The sequence below is a fragment of the Ambystoma mexicanum genome, chromosome 7q (assembly GCF_040938575.1).
Source record: "Ambystoma mexicanum isolate Mex_15411 chromosome 7q, UKY_AmexF1_1, whole genome shotgun sequence".
Lineage (NCBI taxonomy): Eukaryota > Metazoa > Chordata > Amphibia > Caudata > Ambystomatidae > Ambystoma > Ambystoma mexicanum.
Genome location: NC_090941.1, coordinates 470,092,313 through 470,113,295, shown reverse-complemented (window position 1 = coordinate 470,113,295; position 20,983 = coordinate 470,092,313). Strand labels below are relative to the sequence as shown.

At 46.9% G+C, this 20,983-nt stretch overlaps 1 protein-coding gene across 1 annotated transcript in view; it reads right to left on the bottom strand.

Annotated features, from left to right (window-relative positions):
• CNMD (chondromodulin) overlaps positions 1-20,983 on the bottom strand; it is a 106,059-nt gene that overhangs the window by 11,376 nt on the left and 73,700 nt on the right. Inside the window, exon 6 of the mRNA XM_069639878.1 lies at positions 7,908-8,095. Coding sequence (XP_069495979.1) covers positions 7,908-8,095 — 188 coding nt within the window. The remainder of the gene's footprint in view (positions 1-7,907; positions 8,096-20,983) is intronic.

Sequence of the window (20,983 nt, the reverse complement as noted above, 5' to 3'; positions counted from 1 at the left end):
TGCCTCTATGGGCGTGTGTTAGCCGCTTCCTTTTGATCATATAATCCACTCCGCCTGTACCGCTATTCCCTTGCACCCCTCCCCTTCCACCATGCCTACCGGCAACCCCAACCCGCCAGTGATAGTTCCCCACCGAGTCCCGCCCACCCTTCTCAACTTACCCCCAGGTATAGCCCTCTTCCCCCCCCCCACGCTGAATACCCCAACACTTCACCTCCCATTTGACCCCCAACATGATTAAACTAGAGCTTTCGCTTAAGGGATTGCAGAGAGTCTGACCCTCCGCTGCACCTCTATGGTGCTTGGCTTCTTTGACTATGGGTGAAAGCCTCAATCACAGTTGGTGCCGTGTTGCCTTGACAGAGTTGATATTCTTTGAATAGGACGAAATTACTGAGGTGGAAAAGTCTGACCTCCATTTATTTGCATATGTTTGTGTGTGGGGGGGGTAAAGTTAATACAAATGTATAGGTTAAGGTGGCAGTGGCGTGGGGGTCTCCCCCACACATATGTATATGCAAAAAAATGGTGGGAAAACAGACTTTTGGTGGTCAGACTTTTCCACTCAGTAATCTCACACAGATACGATATTCTTGAGGGGTCTCTCAGTCATTGTTCCCCTGTGTCCTGGGGGCCATCGGCAGCATTTCCAAAAAGGCTGTGGCTTCTTCCGGAGTCTGGAAGAAGAGAGTTTGCCCCTCATGCATAATCCTCAGTTTAGCCAGAAACATCATAGCATATGTTATGCCTCTGTCACGCATTTGCTTTTTGTCTTCGATGAAGGTCCTCCTGGACGCTTGTACCCTGTCAGAGAAGTCGGGGAAAAGCTTGATCGTGTCGCCAGGGATGTCATTTGGGGGTTGCCAGGGGTCGCAATTGCAACCCCTGAGGTCTCCCTTGCTACCCCTATGGTCTCCCTTGCTACCCCTAAAAAAAAGGTTTAAAAAAATCTATTTTTTTAAAACTTTTTTTTTAATGTAAGCTCCTGTGCTGCGGCCATTGCCATGTGGCTCTTTGCTTCTGAAGAGGCTGGCTTTCTTGCTCAAGTCTCTTTAAAAAAACATGGGGTTGCAAAAGTGTAACACTTTGAGCAGCGACCCTAAATAAGAAAGAATAGGAATAACAAATAATGTATCTTTCTGGAATTCGCTAGACTCATTAAAGGTTTGTTTCTGGCACACTTCAGGGGGTGAGTCACTGATTTAGTCTGTTCTTAAACACCTCAGCTAAGCCTTTCATTCTTCTGAGGGCGCCAAATGAGTACCAACACAGGTTGGTTGATATTTTATGTATATGTGTCCTATATAAAGCACTTAAGCGTAAGTGCTATATAATAACATATCATTATCATTTGGCCTTGGACGTCTGCTTGCATTCACAGTCATTTGGTACTATGGGCCTATACACACTGATATTAACGATACATATGATGATCCATTCTTGTATGAAATGTATATCACATTATAGTGATATCGTAAACATGTTTTTCGTAGTGTAGTAGGAACAATGCTATGTAATGCCACTTCCTGTTTTGTCAAGGGGTGAAAGGTTCTGTTCCATCGCTTCCCGTGACATCATTTCGGGTGGGGTGAAATGTCATCACTTCCTGTGATGTCACCAGAGGTCAAGGGTCATGCGATGTCACTTCCGCTACCCCTGGCATTTTGGTGAAATGACGTCCTTGCATGTCACCCTTGTATGTAACTGTTCACTTGCCCGGGCTTTGAGGAGTGCTATGTCCCTGTCTCAGAAGTTCAATAGTCGGGCTATCAGTGGACGGGGTGATGCTACCAGGATTGGCCTTCTTCCACTCGGTATCCTATGTGCCCTTTCGACGATGCACAGTGGTGAGAACCTCTCTGGGCCCAGCGCTTCCTGCAATATTCCCTCCACGAGGGTCTCCATGTTCCTCTGGTCCACCGATTCTGAGAGGCCAACAATTCTAATGTTGTTTCTTCTTGACCTTGATTTCAGGTCCTCCTGTTTCTAAGTGAGCTCTTTCAAGGCTCTCTTGACTCCCAACATCTCCCTGAAGACAGAAGCTGACTCGTCTTCCACCCTCGACACAGTCCCCTCCGCTTCATCCAACCTCTCGCCATGTTTATCCAAGCGGACTTGCATGTGCTCCACTTTGCACGTGAGAGAGTCTAACTTCCCATCCAAGGATTGTATACTGTTCTGTAGTTGCGTGAACATTTCTTTGATGTCTTGAAATGCAACTGCCATATCTTGGGGTGGTGCCGGGAGGTGTGATCCCGGTGAGTCTTCCATCACTCTGGTAGCTTTGTTCAATGAGGACGTCTCGAAGTGCAGTTTTGTCTGCTGTTTGCCCCCTTTGCTGGATTTGGACATAGTCTTGGACCCGGAATGTGTTGGGATCAGAGCCCTGCAGCAGCCGGTTCACGATTTTAGATGGGTCCTTCGGTGTGATACCTCACTGTCTTTGGGAATGGCGTTATGGCAGCACCGGTGTTGGTTCCTTCGGGTTCTTCCGTTAGATTGCCTTTGTGGGGGTAGATCTGTGTCAGCTGATTATTGCCAAGTGCAGGTCAATTAGTGGTGCCGCCCACTCTGGCTGCCGGTGAGTTCCCTCGCTCCTCTCGGTTATCTGTGGGTGTGCGGAGTGAAGGTCGTCTAGGTCCTTTGTCGCAGGTAAGCTCCGTAGAAGAATGGGCCGCACCACTCGGGTTTCCGGGTGGCACAGTCCTGGTGGTTAATAGGGGAGCGCTGTACGTGTCCCTGAGTTCTCACCAGGTTATATTTACTCATTGGGAGTCTCTGCCCTGCTGTGGTACTCTTGGTTCGCCCCACCACTGTGATAGTCTTTGAGTCACTCAGGGCCCTGGTGTGTTGTGCCCGTGGAACAGGAACAGCGCGTAGATTGTCCTATGACAGTGCCCTCCAAGCAACGTGCTGGCCAGGCATCCAATCAGGTGGGTTAAGCCCCCTGCCCCTTCTCTAGGCTTGCACAGTTTAAGTATCTTGGTTAGGCCAGAGCTCCCAGGGGCTCTGCTTTGCCGATTGTTCTGCCATCAGGAAGTTAACTTCGTGGCTGCCCCTCTTCCCCAGTGTGTGTGGCTGATGGAGCAGGATCCACATAGACGACCTGCAGCCCAGGTGGTCAGGCCGGGTAGATTGGGCCAGGCACTTCTCCCTTTTCTCTGGTGAATGTCACAGTTTCTGTGGGAGTAGGGGCGGTGAGGGGCGTGGCCAAGCCCGAATAATTCATGTGGGCTCCTCACCCAGCGAGCTCGTCTGGGTTTCCACGTACCTGCAGCTGGACAGGTGCTGTCATCGCCTTCCCTGTTTGCATGGGGTTATCCAGAATTTCTCTGACATCCGTAGCTTTCCCTCCGATGTAGTGCTGGCAGAAAACACTGTTGCAGCGGGCTGCTTGTGGTCCGTTCCGTGGGGGCAGTGCAGGTGGACTTCCATGGGGAAGGTAGATTGGGGTCGACAGTTTGTGCCCCGGTCCCTCCCGGGCTTCGCTCGGACCTCTGTCAGTCCTATGTGTCGCAGTATACACTGGCAGTATGTGCCCATTCCTGCTCTGGGGTGCCAGTCTCCGGATGCACCCTCACCAGTTGCTGGCTGCGGTCGGCCCACCTTCGTCCCGGCAAGGACGGACTTCTGGAGGACTCAGTGATGTGGGTGGCAGCGCCAGCCGCGGGGCCTCCCCAGTGAGGAGTGTAGTCTCAGCCCCAACCTTTGTGCACCGGATCCAAGACTCAATGTGCTGAGTGTCTGTCTCGTACCTGGTCTCTTAGGTGCCACGTGCAGAGAGCAGCGAGTCAGCAAGTTTCACAGTGGGCCAGGGGCCTCCCTCGATGCGCCGGCAGGGCTCTTCGCCAGCTCTGGGTGGTGCCTCAGTGTTCGGTTAGATGAGCTCCTCCCCCGTCTCTCGGATCCCACGGGTGTCCACCATGCTCCATACTGCTGCCAATATGAGGGCTCCCTGGCTCCGATTTTCTCCAAGGTTGTTTCCAATCAACGCGGCAGGTATTCACCTCACAGTCTTGCTGTGGGGAGAGAAATTGCTGTGAGAAAGCCCTTGGATTAAGGACCAGATTTTCTAGGTGCAGAGGAGCTTCACAGGCTCGTGGCCATCTTGGTCGGGCCCTCTACCGCCCCCTTACATGCCCAGGTACTTACCCCATTTTGCAGCTGCTACCATCGATGTCGTTAATACCACTACCACAGTGCCTGCCAATTGCCTCTCCAGTGCCTACACAAAAGCCAAAACTGTTGACATTGCCAGTGCTTGTTACATGGTTGAATGGTAATCCATAACATAGACCATTTACACAATGGCAAGTACCGGCTTCCCTGTGTGCGTAGTGGCCTTGTAAATTGCCAAGGCAACTGGCTCAAGTGAGAAGTAGGCAAACAGCCTATTTTGAGTGTCAGAAGTGACCTGCTTCTGATGCATTCGGTGGTGGTGCAGGGTGCCAAGAAAGAGGTGGTGGCATTGCTGCTGTTTGGTACTGGAAAAGGAAGACAAGGGTTCCTGCCTCCACGAACCTTTTTTCTCCTCATGCAGTAGAACTGATGGGAATCACATTGCATCATCTTTTAAAATGTTTTGCTTTGCATATGTATGGCTAAAGAAGAGGTGTACACGTGACATTTTCCAGAATGCCAGTCAAAAGAAGAGCTGTTCCATGCTCTTCAAAGTTTACCCTTTTGTGTCGTGGGGGATGCATGACACCTGTGACCTATTTATTTGTTCCTGACTGGGACAGTTGAAGCAAAACTATTGTTGCAACGGGCACCGCCTTCACAAAAACAACACATCACACGCAACGAGGAAGACCGGCCTCATAGTGATGGCTATTTTTCATTGTTTTTTCTGTGCATTGCAGTGTCTTTGAAGTCCTGCCCCTCACCCGGCACTCCTAATACAACACAGCCGGAAGTGGCCATGTAGTCGCAAAGGAAAGACTGTGTGGTTGGCATACCCTCACACACACTGGTTGCACCAAAACTATCTTGCCCCTGTTATTAACATATCCTGATATGCTGAAAAGGCATGTGAAGGTATATTTGTAGCCTCTCATTGTTTGCATTTATTGGGATTAAATATGTATTCAATCTGCATTGTTTACAAGCTGAAATCCAGTCATATCTGTAGACGACTGAAGAACGTTACTTCTAATGCACATGTACTGGAGTGATTATTGGACCAGCTGTCACAATCAATGGAGGGTTTAGGACTTGTTTCTGTAGTGGTTTTGTACAGTGGGCAGCTTATTGAACAATAGAGATGGACCCTGGTGTTATGAGGTGGAACTCCGCATGCGCAGTCTTTCAATTATATAACAGGATTCTCGAATGTGGTAAGGAAGACAGTTGGAGTGTGAGGCAGAGGCAGGGTTTTAAGTGGGCCATCTCCTGAATGGGCTCCCAAGCCAGGGCCCTGCCGGGGGCGACCCACGCCTAGCCCCAGCCACGACGACATCTCAGGCAGCTTGTGTAGCTGAAGCGCTGCACGGTTGCACAAGCTATCTGCGGGTGTCAGCACTTTGAGTTAGAAATAAAGAAAATGCATAGCCGAAGTGCTGACACTTGCAGACAGCCTGTGTAACCATGGCTTCAGCTACACAGGCTGCCTGATGACTCTGTACCCAAAAACAGGAGAAGGGCTGGAGGGCCTGGCTCTCTTATTGTTTCTGAGTAAACCGCACAGTTAAAGGGCTTTGATGCTGCGTGATGGCTCTTTACTCAGAAACAATAGCAGAGCCGGGCCCTCCAGCCCTCCTCTTGTTTCTGAATACAGAGTCATCACGCAGCAGACAGACCTTTCACTCAAGGAGCCCATGGTTTTTGATCAGGTGGCTTTTTAAATGAAAGGGTTTCCTTCTGCGTCTTAGAGCTGGGGCGCACTGGTGCCACGCCTTAGTGCGCCCAGCCCCTCCTTTTATTTAAAAGGAGGGGCTGGGTGCACCAGAGGTAATAATGCCAGTGCGCCCCAGCTCACTGGCTTTCACCAATCCCATGATCCCCTTGGGTGAGGGGTGGGACTCTCGTTAGGGGCGTTGCCTAAGTACACACATACATAGGCCATGCCCGCTAACAAGAGCCCCCCTCTTGATTTAGCATCCCACTTAAAGCACTGGGCAGTGGAAACATGTTGGTGCAGGGCTCTGTATATTAATACTTATGAAACTGTTGATAATAAACCTGTACTTACCTTGACAATGCCTTCAGCATTGCTATTTACAGCAAAACAATAGAGATGAGCCTTCAGTGGAGAGTCAGGCCTCACCCTAAGACAAATGCTCTGTAAAATCTGTCATCATATATTGGAAGATTTCTGCACATATATTTTATTATCAGTGTAGCTATGGCAATGTCACTAATAGACATACCTACGAAGGAAGTGTAAGTTAGTGGAGAAGTTTCTAAAACATTGGAAGCCCATCTGTTTATGTGACTGCACACACACTTACTTGCCTCTAGTTTCACCCCTCTGTGTCTGTAATGCTTTTCCAATGGAAATGACATTTGAGGAGGGATACATAGTTGTAATCCCTCCCATTCCCTGCCCCTAGAAAATGTAATCCCTATGGCTAATCCCACCCATTCCTGCCCATCTCAGAACTCTGAGTTTTTGTGAGCTCTTCCATGGAGGCAGCCATCTTGGATGATTGTCTCTAAGGAAGCTCTCTGGAAACAAGGCAAAACTAGCAGCCATCTTTGAATGGGAAAGACACTGTGCATCTTCCAAATAAAATGATACATTGTTTAAAATAGCTAAAGTAATTTGCATTTTGGGAGCTTATTTAATGCTGTTATTAGAGATGTCTTACATTTGACATAAAAATATGATCCTGTTACAGATAAGTAAATGTAATGATGGAGGTTCGAGGGAAAGAGACTTGCAATGTTGAATGCCACAAAATAAAATGGGTCACATGCCAAGATGTCTAGGCACCTGGTATGACAACATTGTGTCCTTGACAGACAGAGACACAAACCAAATACTAGCTTTCTGCCTGCTTTCATTTCCCCTGTTTGTCGACACGGGGCGTTGCCAGAAGCACAGTTGAAAAGAGAATGTCGGAAGACTGGAACCTCAGATGAGCAGCTCTGCAGATTACACTTTCCCTTAAATATTCCTCACCGGTTCTTAGAGTGCATGCCGCAAAATTAGTTTGGGGTACTGTGTTGCTGTAAGGTGCCATATTGAGAGTAAACTGAACAACTTCAGATTCCATGGAGAGACCATCATCGGTCTCTCTGCTGGGAATACAGTGAACGGAGGATGGGGGCAGCGGGGTCGTTATTGGCTTAGGATGCATGGGGATGTCGGTTGTCATTTCATCATAAATTGAAGCTGCGTTAGCCTGGGGATAACTTTTTGCAACAGTGTTTTAAAAAGAGGTTTTGCACCACCTGCTAGGAAAGTGTTAACATTATTAATTCATCCCTTTCTGTCTTGGGCACTTGGCACATGTCTCTTTTTCTGAACCAGAATGACCCTATTTTGAGCTTCCTGGTGGCAGGAAGCATGCAGAGCCTTTGTGTTTTCGCACTGTGTCCTTCTCTGGAGGTTTGTTACAAACATTGCCAAACGCCAATAGTTTTGGCTAGTGTAGAAGTATTAGGCATTTGGCAGGTAACAAAAGCCCAGACTATTGGCATTGTCAATGCTTGTTTAAACTTCTCTTCCCCATTAAAAAAAAGTATTTAACGCACATGGAGGTTATCAGATCGTAGAAACCCTCAAAACCAAAAGGGAATTAAACTTGAATAGGGAAAGATAAGGAATAGATGGTTCATCCTGTAGCTGGGATTTAATGCTTTAATGTAAATAAAGCAATCACCAAGTAATAAACTGAGCTTTCAGTATAATGCCATTGGCTCTCCTTGTACAGTTCGAGATGGCCACGTTCTCATAGACTTACATGATAGGGGTTTTCTGGATTGAAGGGTGCACTTGTCTGGTTCGCTGGCCGCCGTGCTGGTTGCTGGGCTGGCTGGTTCCCACGTCGTCTGGTGTTTGCCTCCTCAGCGGCGGCTTCAAATTGATTCTGCTCTTGGTTTTGTGCTTGCCGGCGCTTTTTCCCAACTTCCCTTTTCTGCCTTTGGCTTTCTGCAAATAGTATAGTCATTGAGATATACTAAGAACCAATAACACATTTTCTGTTGGCAATGTTTGGTAGTCAATGCTATGTGTATTACACCAGCATGCATACAATGAATCCAGAGCAGTTAAGGGTTAATGCTTGATGTGAAGCAGCAGTGCAATGTGGGCCTTCAGCCAATCACCGCTACTGAACCTTTATGGAAGGGGACAAAACATGGCACTGGCAGTAGTAAGAGAGGAATCAGCCAATATGCTTTGAATGATGGCGCTTCTCCTTATTCAACAGAGTCTTTCTTAGAAGAACGACTGAACTAAGTGGTCTCTCCCCATATAGTTGTCAGCAGTGAAACCTTAAGTTTTGACTCACAGAGAATCGCACAAGTAAAAAGATGTGCACAGGGTAGATCAAAGAAATGTGAAGTTCACCAGATTCACAAAAATGCCTGCGCTGCCAGCATAAAAATTGTACTGCCCGGCCCCCTTGCATACATTAGTCACAGAACATGCACCCCCATGAATGCACGATAGACTTCTGCAGCCCCATTAATGTATCAAAGACTGTGGGTGGTGGGAGCAAATTCCATCATGACTGGGACATACAGGGCCTGTCAGTCTGAAATGCAAATAAAGCAAGAAAAGAACACGTGTCCTTGTTTGATTAATAGTATTTCAAATGGGGCAACATCGGTCCATGCTGCTGGTTTCCTACTTAAAAGCTAATGCGTGGATGGTCCAGGAGGAAACCTTCCGTGCATTCCACCCTCAAAGCCATGTCTTCCAAATAGGCACTGGGCGATGCTTAACTTTCTCACGCATTGCAATGCACAACCCTGTAATAAATTGGCGCAATTGTGAATAAGGGGGAAGAATGGCATCTAAATGTGCACACTTATGTTGCCCACATTCCAATGCCATTTGTGGGTTGGGTCGAACAATTTATGCTGCAAATTAAAAGGATTTGCTGGCATATTTTCTTCACTGGCATCAATGAGAATTTGTGAATTGGGCCCTAAATCGACAAGAGGAAATTCCAGAGCCATTTTATTTATTTTCAATACAATGAAACATGCTGCAGTGTTGTATTGAGTGGCGTACCTAACATGTGGCTTTCATGCCTATCAACTAGAATTGTTCCAATACTGATACATATGTCTTTAGACTTTTTATTGTCAGGCATCATTGCAAGCTTGAGATACTCCCTTAGTATTTGTTGATTTGTGTTATCGGGCCTCCCATGTCCTTGCTTTAAGGAATGAGTATTTATGTCCTAACATGGGCAGAAGGCTATTCATACTGTGGCAGTCTGCAGAAAAGTGGAGGACTTAAAGTCACTTTGACTTGTTGACCCTTTGCAATTGCCAACTAGACGGGAACACACTGCCAAGTGAGACACAGCAGGGAGGTGGGTAGGTCAATGTGTCAACCCATTCCCCTTGCACAGAGGTCCAGGAGGACAGCCTGCTCCTACAGGGAATGTAGAGGGTAGTGTTTAATCAAGATATTAGGAAAAGGCAAGGCAGACAGAGCTGGGAGGAGGGCAGAGCAATAGACCATCCCATGCTTATTGGTCACAGGTTCAGGAGGACAGCCTGCTCCTACAGGGAATGTAGAGGGTAGTGTTTACTGAAGATATTAGGAAAAGGCACAGGAGACAGAGCTGGGAGGTGTGTAGAGCAATATACCATCCCATGCTTATTGCACAGAGGTCCAGGAGGACAGCCTGCGCCTACAGGGAATGTAGAGGGTAGTGTTTACTGAGGATATTAGGAAAAGGCAAGGCAGACAGAGCTGGGAGGTGTTTATAGCAATGGACCCTCCCATGCTTATTGGTCACAGGTTCAGGAGGACAGCCTGCTCCTACAGGGAAAGTAGAGGGTAGTGTTTACTGAAGATATTAGGAAAAGGCACAGGAGACAGAGCTGGGAGGTGTGTAGAGCAATATACCATCCCATGCTTCTTGCACAGAGGTCCAGGAGGACAGCCCGCTCCTACAGGGAATGTAGAGGGTAGTGTTTACTGAGGATATTAGGAAAAGGCAAGGGAGGCAGAGCTGGGAGGAGGGCAGAGCAATAGACCATCCCATGCTTACTGCACACAGGTCCAGGAGGACAGCCTGCTCCAACAGGGAATGTAGAGGGTAGTGTTTACTGAGGATATTAGGCCAAGGCAAGGGAGACAGAGCTGGGAGGAGGGCAGAGCAATAGACCATCCCATGCTTATTGGTCACAGGTTCAGGAGGACAGCCTGCTCCTACAGGGAATGTAGAGGGTAGTGTTTACGGGGGATATTAGGAAAAGGCACAGGAGACAGAGCTGGGAGGTGTTTATAGCAATGGACCCTCCCAGGCTTATTGCACACAGGTCCAGGAGGACAGCCCGCTCCTATAGGGTATGTAGAGGGTGGCGTTCACTGAGGATATTAGGAAAAGGCACAGGAGACAGAGCTGGGAGGAAGGCAGAGCAATAGACCATCCCATGCTTATTGCACACAGGTCCAGGAGGACAGCCTGCTCCAACAGGGAATGTAGAGGGTAGTGTTTACTGAGGATATTAGGCCAAGGCAAGGGAGATAGAGCTGGGAGGAGGGCAGAGCAATGGACCCTCCCATGCTTATTGCACACAGGTCCAGGAGGACAGCCTGCTCCAACAGGGAATGTAGAGGGTAGTGTTTACTGAGGATATTAGGAAAAGGCACAGGAGACAGAGCTGGGAGGAGGGCAGAGCAATAGACCATCCCATGCTTATTGCACACAGGTCCAGGAGGACAGCCTGCTCCAACAGGGAATGTAGAGGGTAGTGTTTACTGAGGATATTAGGAAAAGGCAAGGGAGGCAGAGCTGGGAGGAGGGCAGAGCAATAGACCATCCCATGCTTACTGCACACAGGTCCAGGAGGACAGCCTGCTCCAACAGGGAATGTAGAGGGTAGTGTTTACTGAGGATATTAGGCCAAGGCAAGGGAGACAGAGCTGGGAGGAGGGCAGAGCAATAGACCATCCCATGCTTATTGGTCACAGGTTCAGGAGGACAGCCTGCTCCTACAGGGAATGTAGAGGGTAGTGTTTACGGGGGATATTAGGAAAAGGCACAGGAGACAGAGCTGGGAGGTGTTTATAGCAATGGACCCTCCCAGGCTTATTGCACACAGGTCCAGGAGGACAGCCCGCTCCTATAGGGTATGTAGAGGGTGGCGTTCACTGAGGATATTAGGAAAAGGCACAGGAGACAGAGCTGGGAGGAAGGCAGAGCAATAGACCATCCCATGCTTATTGCACACAGGTCCAGGAGGACAGCCTGCTCCAACAGGGAATGTAGAGGGTAGTGTTTACTGAGGATATTAGGCCAAGGCAAGGGAGATAGAGCTGGGAGGAGGGCAGAGCAATGGACCCTCCCATGCTTATTGCACACAGGTCCAGGAGGACAGCCTGCTCCAACAGGGAATGTAGAGGGTAGTGTTTACTGAGGATATTAGGAAAAGGCACAGGAGACAGAGCTGGGAGGAGGGCAGAGCAATAGACCATCCCATGCTTATTGCACACAGGTCCAGGAGGACAGCCTGCTCCAACAGGGAATGTAGAGGGTAGTGTTTACTGAGGATATTAGGAAAAGGCACAGGAGACAGAGCTGGGAGGAGGGCAGAGCAATAGACCATCCCATGCTTACTGCACACAGGTCCAGGAGGACAGCTTGCTCCTACAGGGAATGTAGAGGGTAGCGTTCACTGCGGATATTAGGCAAAGGCAAGGGAGACAGAGCTGGGAGGTGGGCTGAGCAATGGACCCTCCCATGCTTACTGCACGCAGGTCCAGGAGGACAGCCTGCTCCTACAGGGAATGTAGAGGGTAGTGTTTACTGAGGATATTAGGAAAAGGCACAGGAGACAGAGCTGGGAGGTGTTTATAGCAATGGACCCTCCCATGCTTATTGCACACAGGTCCAGGAGGACAGCCTGCTCCTACAGGGAATGTAGAGGGTGGCGTTCACTGCGGATATTAGGCAAAGGCACAGGAGACAGAGTGGGAGGTGGGCTGAGCAATGGACCCTCCCATGCTTACTGCACGCAGGTCCAGGAGGACAGCCTGCTCCTACAGGGAATGTAGAGGGTAGTGTTTACTGAGGATATTAGAAGAAGGCAATAGGTTTGCATTCTTACAGCTGCCGTTTTTGGTTTTTACACATTTTGCCCCAAATGCCCTTGGGCAAGGCTGGCTACAAATGTTATCAGGAAGAAGAAAAGGGTGTTGCTGTGCAACACAAAATCTCAAAACCTTATCCCGCTCTGCCACTTGAGAAACGTCATCAAAGGACTCCCCCTTTGGGAAGGGAGATACTATTTGGATGGCTAGATTAGAAATAATCAGTAGGTCCTGAACATTTAAAATGGAATTCAGGTATAGAATTGTTGGTTACATGCAATTATAACTAATGAAATAATAGATAATTCCAAAATAACACATTTCTTTTTTTGGGGGGGGGGGGGGTTCCCCCTGAACCTCCCCCCTTTTTGTAAATAATACATTTCCCTCCACCCCCAAAACCACTATTTCCTCTCGCAACCACATTTTTTGTTTTTTTCCAGAATTAGTTATTTTGGTATTAGTTGTTTATTCATTTGATATTTGCGCATTAGTTTTGAATTCGATATAATCACTGAATACCGAATTGTTTGGCTGTTGCAAAAATCTTCCATGATCATTGCAAAAGGTAAAATAGTATTTTCCTAAGCATTGATGTGCCTCTTTGGAACACAGTATCAGTGGCAGCACAGAGATGATTTGTGGCACAGATCCCCATGGCTGAAAGGAAGGGTTTAGTGCCCCTCAATATGACCTGTCTGCTCAATGTACAAGTGTTGCTGCTAAAGAACGCTAGGGCTTCTCAGTTTCTAATAGTGCTTCTCAAATATATGAAGGCCCCTCACTATGGCAGCAGCGCCGCCGCGCACCTGCAAAGGGGACTGCTGCTCAATGTCAAGGTGATGCTCGTATTGGCATGGGGGCTGTCCGCTGCCAGGGGTGCTTCACAAAGTGAATGGCCAGTCTCATTTGCATCAAGCCAGGCTGTTCTTCAGTGTCAGAGATGTGGCTCAGAGCCTGCTTGCTATGTTGTGACGGTGATGCTCCCCATTCTAGGGGTGCTGCTCAATGCCAGTGGCCCCAGTTGCTTCCGTTGTTTTGAATGTTAGACCGTTGAGATCGTTTTATTTTGATTCTTAGACATCAGCTCTGACAGCATGCAAGTCAGGAACAGAATATTGCTCTGGTCAAGAACACTTGGTCGGATTCCTTAAGAAGTGTTTTCATCTTTGTAGGAACCATAATTACTAACTGCAGTTGTTATACCACATTAGCTTGCTTCTCCATAGAAAGACTAGGATTGGAGGTAACACGTGAAACTTTGACCTTAGACAGAGCAGGTCTGGGTTAGATATATGCTGAAAGGTTATTGTTATCAGAGGGAAGTATGAAATGTGCTTAGAGCATTAAAGCATACACTCTGCTTATTTCAATTTAATGCAATCGATTTATTGTTCATCTAAGATTTATTTGCATGTAATGTTCCTTTATTCCAAAGACCAGCAGGGGATACTCCATGGAAAGGTGGAATGTCACCACTCTATAGTACAGCGGATTGTGCAGTGGTTTCAGATACACAATGAAAGTGGCATCAGGGAGGATCCCGAAGGAACTCCACGTGTGGTGGTAATACGTGGAGCTTCTTAGGCGTGAGTACAAACAACCTCATGGGATTTTCAGATGCTCCGACCAGGCATTTTAGATTATTAGGATTGAGGGTTGCAACAGACTGAGCCCCACAAGTAGTCATGGCACGTAGTGATGTCTTGCTTCTTCTGTCATCGATTACGCTGACATTTCCCAGGAGAGTCTCTGCACATCTGCCTGGGTGAAGCCTGATTGCTACTAACCTACAGTGGATTTCAAAGTGAGTACCTAGATTTGAGGTTCCTCTTCAATTGTTTTAACAAAGAATGGGACCAGTCATTTATGACCAGAAAATGGTGGGGTCCAGTGCTTAGTTTGGAAAAAATGAAGTGTCTGGCTCTGAAATTTACGAACACGCCCATGACACATCCGGATGGGCAGCTCCCCGCCCACTGTTGCCACCACCCATGGCTGCTTGCCATGCTGTCAACATGTATGGGGTTAAAGCTGCAACTCCCACCGGCTGAATGTGGTTGACGGATGTAATTACTTTTCCTATGGGAACATTTGGAAATGCCACACAAAAGAGGCCCAGGGTGCAGAGGCCTACCGGGAAATCTCCAGAGTTCCCTATAGGCCAGTCCACCCCTGCCACTCGGACTGGACTAAGCTGTAAAGGAGCTACAGCTCATTACAGGCCTACCCAAGGTGGTAAACTAGTCTTTTTATAATTACTCCTCCATTGTTAGTAGATTTTAGAATTGAACACATCCTGAATGGAGATTAAGATTTTGGTTGAAGGTTTATCATCAAGGGCATGTATCAATGAGTTTCTTATCTCTTTCATGATTTTAAATATTGCTGCTGAGCAAGTGCCAGATGTGGTTAAAGAGTTATGGCGTTTGGATTTTTAAGTTTTATTTCCATGGGTCCTTCGTTATTTTGTTATCAATTAAAAAATGCAAATACTGACAGGAAACTGAAAACAGCTATTTGTAATTGCGATATTGCTTAAGTTTTGAAACAGGTTTTTGGCAGAATGAATCCTTTGTCTCTGCATTGATAGCAAGAATTCACAGACACATGAAAATGGAATATTAATTAATTCACTGGAAAGACCCGACTCTCTCATCAAAGTTTTCATTGAACAACCATTCACTTAGGCATCTGTAAATCCAGTGGTCGAAGGGCACGAAAAGAAGTAGTGGAACTATGTTCCCCGCTGGCCTGCCGCCACTCCCCACAAACCCCATAGCCACTCACCCTCCCACGCGGCAAACAAACCCCTAAACACATGCGCCTGCAGTTTAAGGGAACGTTCAGTGCAGTGCGCTGAAGGGCAAGTTCAACTTCTTTGTACACTTGTATTTTTAAAACAAATACCGTTCCAGAATGGTTTCTTTTTAAAATAAAAGTATAGGAACAGTAACACTTAATTAAAAAGAGTAGAGGAGCACTGCTCCCGCTCACTTTGACCACTGTGTAAATCCCCTCTCTTGCCACTCTTGAAAAGAGTAGCTGCGCTTGTCCCTGCTAGCACCGGGAAGAAGGGATTTGTTTCGATGTTTAATTCAGATTTCAGAGTTTGATGTTCCTGTAAGAACCGGTCTAAGGAGTGTCTGGTCTTACTTTTGAACTTATTTAATGAGTATAAAGCTTTCCAACTACTGACATAGGACCTAATCACGAGTTTGGCGGTAACCCTTAAATCCGGCGGTAGCGCTATTACCTCCGGATTTAAGGGTCCGCCAAATCAGGGCTTCGGCAGATTTCTCCCCAGCTCTGAGCTGGGGGGAAATCCACCGAAAATTTGCGCTATTACCGCTGGCAGGAAATCCGCCGGCGATAAGAGCGCGAAAATTCCCCATTGACCCCAATGGGGAATTCCCGAATGGGCTCAGTGGGGAATGGGCAATACCCGTTCCGCCAAACCCGTGATCCTGCGCTATTAGCGCCGGGGGGTTTGGCGGTAGGGCTATTAACGCCAGCGCTAATAGCGCCGGCGTTACCGCCCAACTCGTGATGAGGCCAATAGTGTGGAATTGTATCAAGTGGTTAGATCCAGCACTTGGTAGAGCAAGTCACTACTGCACACAGCCTTAAGCGTCCAAGGGGGAAAGCAGTAGTTACAAAGAAGGTCATTATCACCTTATGTGCGCAAGTTAATGATGCCCACAATAAACGTCCTGTCGCTGCTTTTGACATTTACGTTTATTAATTCTATGCGATTTATTTATTTATTTATTACATTTATATAGCACACCTAACCCATGGGCATCTGAGCATCTGGAGATCATCCCAAAAAAGACTTCATTGAATTTGGCTGCTGTAGAGTACCCATATATGGGAAAAGGAATTCTCTGAAATTAAGTTTTCACATTTCACCTTGAAGGTTTTAGGATGCATAATTGTAAGATCCCCTCCTTCGCATGACATCTCTACTTAAATTTAAAATTGTAAAATTGGGGACAACATCAGGGACATTTGCAACCCAGGATATTCCCTTAGCCTGGTTGGCAGAGTTACTAGTAGGCTTAAATGCTGTTGTATTAAAAGTCTCCAGCTACAGGTGCCAGTAGCAGGCACTATTGATGACGCTGCCTTTATAAGGGCAAGCATAAGAGAGACATCTTTTATTTGATTTATGATCGTCTTTGTGACCATCTCAAATGTGATTATGTAGTATTCCATTTTAATGATATTGTTTATAGAAATGTGCGTCCAGTTTAACGGCGGTGAACCATTTGTGTAGACTTGTTTAGCAATCAAACGAGAAATCTCTGAAGATGGCGGCATGTCAGAAGAGAAAGTGTCTGTGTCCTTGAGGTTGGTCATATCTTCCTCTTTCCATCTGACCGGTTTGGTGCCTATGTATTCCGGGATTCTCAAGCGCAAAATCTAGTGCTATTCTCCAACTATAGCGTACGTGCTTGCTTTTCATTCTCGCCTACTAAGTCAACACCATCAGTGTTAACTTCTAGTTAGCTGTGTGTGTGATGACGGTGGGTGGAGACTTTAGAATCAATATGCATATTTGTTGTATGGTCCAGGCCCATGTCTGCAGCTGGGTTGGCAGTCCAGACCCTGTGGCGTGCCCCAGCATTACATGGAGAAATCGAAGACGCTGAGGAGGCTTCAACAGCCTTGTTATGGCAAGCATGGGAAAGCCTGCTGGCCCTCCCATACCCACATGTCTTTTTGATCCTAATGCCCCCTGCACCATACCTGGAATTCTGCTTCACTGGACTCCCCTCACACGTGAGGGCAGAAAGGACAGGGCAAGGGACATTAATGCCTGGCAAAAAGTGGGGCAGAGCTCTTGAAGAGGGGTTCAGGATTTCTGTGCAGGCCAGCAGCTGCACTCTCAGTCGGGGGCTGTAGCGGCCCGCAGTCCTTCGTTTCTGCTGAAAGCAACGTGGACAGCCCACCATTCGCAAAATGATGGGTTTGCAAAATGATGGACTGACTGTTTCATCGTTGAAATTTAGCGTACATGTGGTGGGCAACTAGAACAATTTCCACCTGCATATTGAGAATTCCCCCATTGACACACACAAGGTCAATCCCACCCTCAGGTAGACTATCAATGTGTTAGATCTAAAAACCTAAAAAATGCGAGAAAATAATAAAATGACTGCTTTGTCTACGTAGAATTCTAGGAAACTGATAAATTATGTTGGCTTTTCTGAGAACTAGGAGTAAGGTAGCCTAGTTGCTTAATGACCTCTGTCACACAACTATGTGGGCTGATGAACTCCTCAGTGGCAAAAACAAAACGTAATTGCTCTCTAATTTGCAGTTCCAAAATATATTTGTGTTCAACTTGAGAAATGCATTGACAAAGGGGAAATGCATTTTCTAACTCGTCATACCTAGAAGGGTTGTGTTCTGTCTGCATTCAAGCGGGATTACATACAAGGTGATCAATTTATCGTACATTTCTTAAGCTATCTTCCATGAAATGCTAGCATAATTTTGCGTCAAGACAGTTTACCAATGATTAGACTATTCAACTGCATCAGCTAGAATGAGGCGTTACAGCCCATGGGGCTCGGGGGTTCTTAACAAGTGTTATCGGCTCATAACCGATTCAGGGGCCCGAGAGTAAGGAATGATAATAATAAAAGCACCGTAATGCCGTTATCACATGGTGACATCAAAAATAGATAAAAGCAAAGGAATACAGTTCAAGAAGGTGCTCAGAACATTGCATGTTGGGGGAAAGGCACATTATGGCGTTAAGCCACCGTTAACGGCCCGGCAGCCCAAGTTATCAGCCCGAGCGAAGCAATAAACTGGGGTGCTAAAAAAAAAAAGGATTTTCTTCATTCAATGGGACACCGCGCCGTCCCGTAGAATGAAGGAAAATCCTTTCCAAAGATGGCCCCAATAGAAAGGGAAGGCGGGGCTCTGTACGGAGCCCCTCTTCCCTTTCCATGGGGGCCAGCTGGAGCCAGGAAGAAGGAGCGGCTGCGGCGGCGAGCGCCATCGCAGCTGAAATAAGGTGAGTCGGGGGTGGGAATGGTTAAAAAAAAGTGGGAGGAGGGTGAGGGGAAGATGGTGGCGGGGGACCCTGTTCTCAAGCAGGCTGGAGTGCGGGCTTACATTGACAGTTCAAGCCCGCATTCCCAGCCACCTGATTGGCTGGCTTCTCCCGCCCGGATGCTAACACGCTTTGAGGCTCACCAATATTCCAATGTGATAACAGAGCAAATCAAAATGATGTAACTCAGTCGGCCTGTTGCTCTCTCCTATGATCTACATGTAAATCATTGTAGTTGCTGGTAATGGGGCATTTTACACCATCAAATAACTATTCTGTACATTTATTTCTCAATATAATTTCTTATGTTAACCCCATTTTACAATTAAATGTACTGCATATCCAAATACTGAATCACTTTTCAGCCACCCTCCCAAAAGTCATGGGCTCAGTTAAATCATGTTCGGGTACATCCCATCCCTCCAAACTCCTGGAGTGCCCTCGATGTAGGATAACCCATTGGAACTTCAAAAGGCACGTGTGGCCACAGGCGTCAACACTTCAGCACTCCCTGGCAAACTGCACCTCAGTTCTTTGTTCAGCTACTTGGCGATTGGACATTCATTATCCCGGGAGGATAGCTCAGTGGCAACGTGCTCACTTTGGAAGCAAGACGACACGAAACAACACAGGTTCGATGCCCGGGTCCGCGCTTAAAAACCCCTGGGTATTTAAGCGCGTTATAAATATGCAACTAAGACAACAAAAAATCTGTAACAGCACCTCGATGCCCCAGGGCTGTGTGAGCGCTTTAAAAATGCAAATAAATAAATTATTGCATAGTGTACACTCTCTCCTCCTTGGGTTTTCCACTGCCTATTGCCCTCGATTTCTGCCAATACCAAGATCTCACTGGTGTCAGTCTTCAGTATATGGGGCCACGCATCCTTGGCCTGAGTTTATAAACTCAGGTGAGTAAAAACCTTGTAGTTTTCAGTAGTAGTGGCAGTTGTAAATGTATTTATTAAGGCCACTCATTACCGGAAAAAACGAGCTCCAGGGCTACAATCCGATCCAACAAACAAGACAATGCATGAAACAATTAAAACACCAATTAGATTAATCCAGCCGCTCCTGCTCAGCTCATCCCCCTTATTGAGCATACATGGAGTAAACATGATGTTATAATCGGCTCTCAAAAGTCTGTAGAGCGGCACCCTTTCTGACGTGGATAGTTCGTGTAATTCACAGTTTGCAGCCTGTGACACGCAAAAGTCTTTTTCCGTAGGAAGGTTTTTGGGATTTTCGTACGACGAGTAATTCATGCACACCTGATCTGAGACGGCGTGACGGGGTGGAGTGTGGAGCCATTTAAGATAAGTCCTCTGGTGAAGCCCCATTCAGTATTTTCCAGAATAATGTGAGGACTCTAAACTGAACAAACTCTTCAATCCTAAACCACCTCAATTCCGTACGATAACGAGAAATGGGATCAGATTTCCTTAAGCCATAGACTGTTATCACAACACACTTTAGTACGGCTTGAGATTTATATAGCGATATATTTTTAAAGCTGAAAGGCAATAGTCCAGTCTAGAAAATACCACTGCCTGGATTAGAATCTTGAGTTGGTTCTTGTCTGAAATTGTATTTAATTGGTTGTTGATGTAAAGGTGGAAATTCACATTTTTAACTACTGCATATCAATATGCTGTGAATATGTAAGTTGGTTATCAAAAAGTAGACTTTGGTTCTGGGCCACAGCCACTGGGACTGGAGCATGCTCATGGCTAGATTGCCAGGGAAATGGAAGGGGAGGTCCAGTAGAGCTGCCTACAAGTAGAATTTCCATTTTGGCTCCATTCAGTCACAAGCAACTATCTTGCATTGAGCGCTGGACTGCACCCAGACACTCCGTCACCATTTTGTCTCCATTTGCTCCTCCATGTATCTGAGTACCGTCTGCATGCAGAGCCTCTGACGAAGCAACTCATTCCGAAAATTGGCAAAAGGATCTCCAAGTTTTGGCTTGGTCAGTTCAGGAGCTTCCCCTTATTCAAGGTTTAGCATGTGGTGCATTCCGCTCCTAGTATCACTTTTCACCTTGGAGTGTACCTGAAATCTTCTAACTACCAACGTGTTCCGTATGCTGACATCTAGACCTAACTCCTCTCATGTTAGTTCTAAAGCAACGGGTGGGTCACCTAAAGTTTTGAAGAAGCTTTACACTGCCTGGTGCTGAAAGGTACCCAAAGGATCTAAAACTGGGGAAAAACTCTGTGGTGTTCCAGAAGCTGCCAAGTGTTTGCGAGAATCGCTTCGATAATGCTGGCACCACATGTTGCATGGGTCTCTGGACAGAGAGGGCAAGTGCCTGCACTATCATAAGGAATGTGGCCACACTTATTGGGCCACTGTTAACCTTGCAAGTCTGAATTGTTGGGCCTAAAATGGGTTGCCTGGGCTTCAGCTAACAAACACCAAAGAAGGTGGTTAGATACTTCTTAGTTCTGGCAAAGGCTGCGGGCTCAGAGGCTCATGTTGATGCAGGCAGAGTTGTTGAACCCTTCATGCAGTCTTTGGTGGGCATAGCATGGGACTGATTGGCTGTTCCTTTGAACTATGCATGAATGTAAAACGGTAGGTTTTTTTTTAGCAAATCCTTTGACAACCTTTGTAAACTGACCTCTTTTTTTTGTTTTAGCCGGACTCCACAAATGCCCTTTGATTATACCATGGAACAAAGCTGG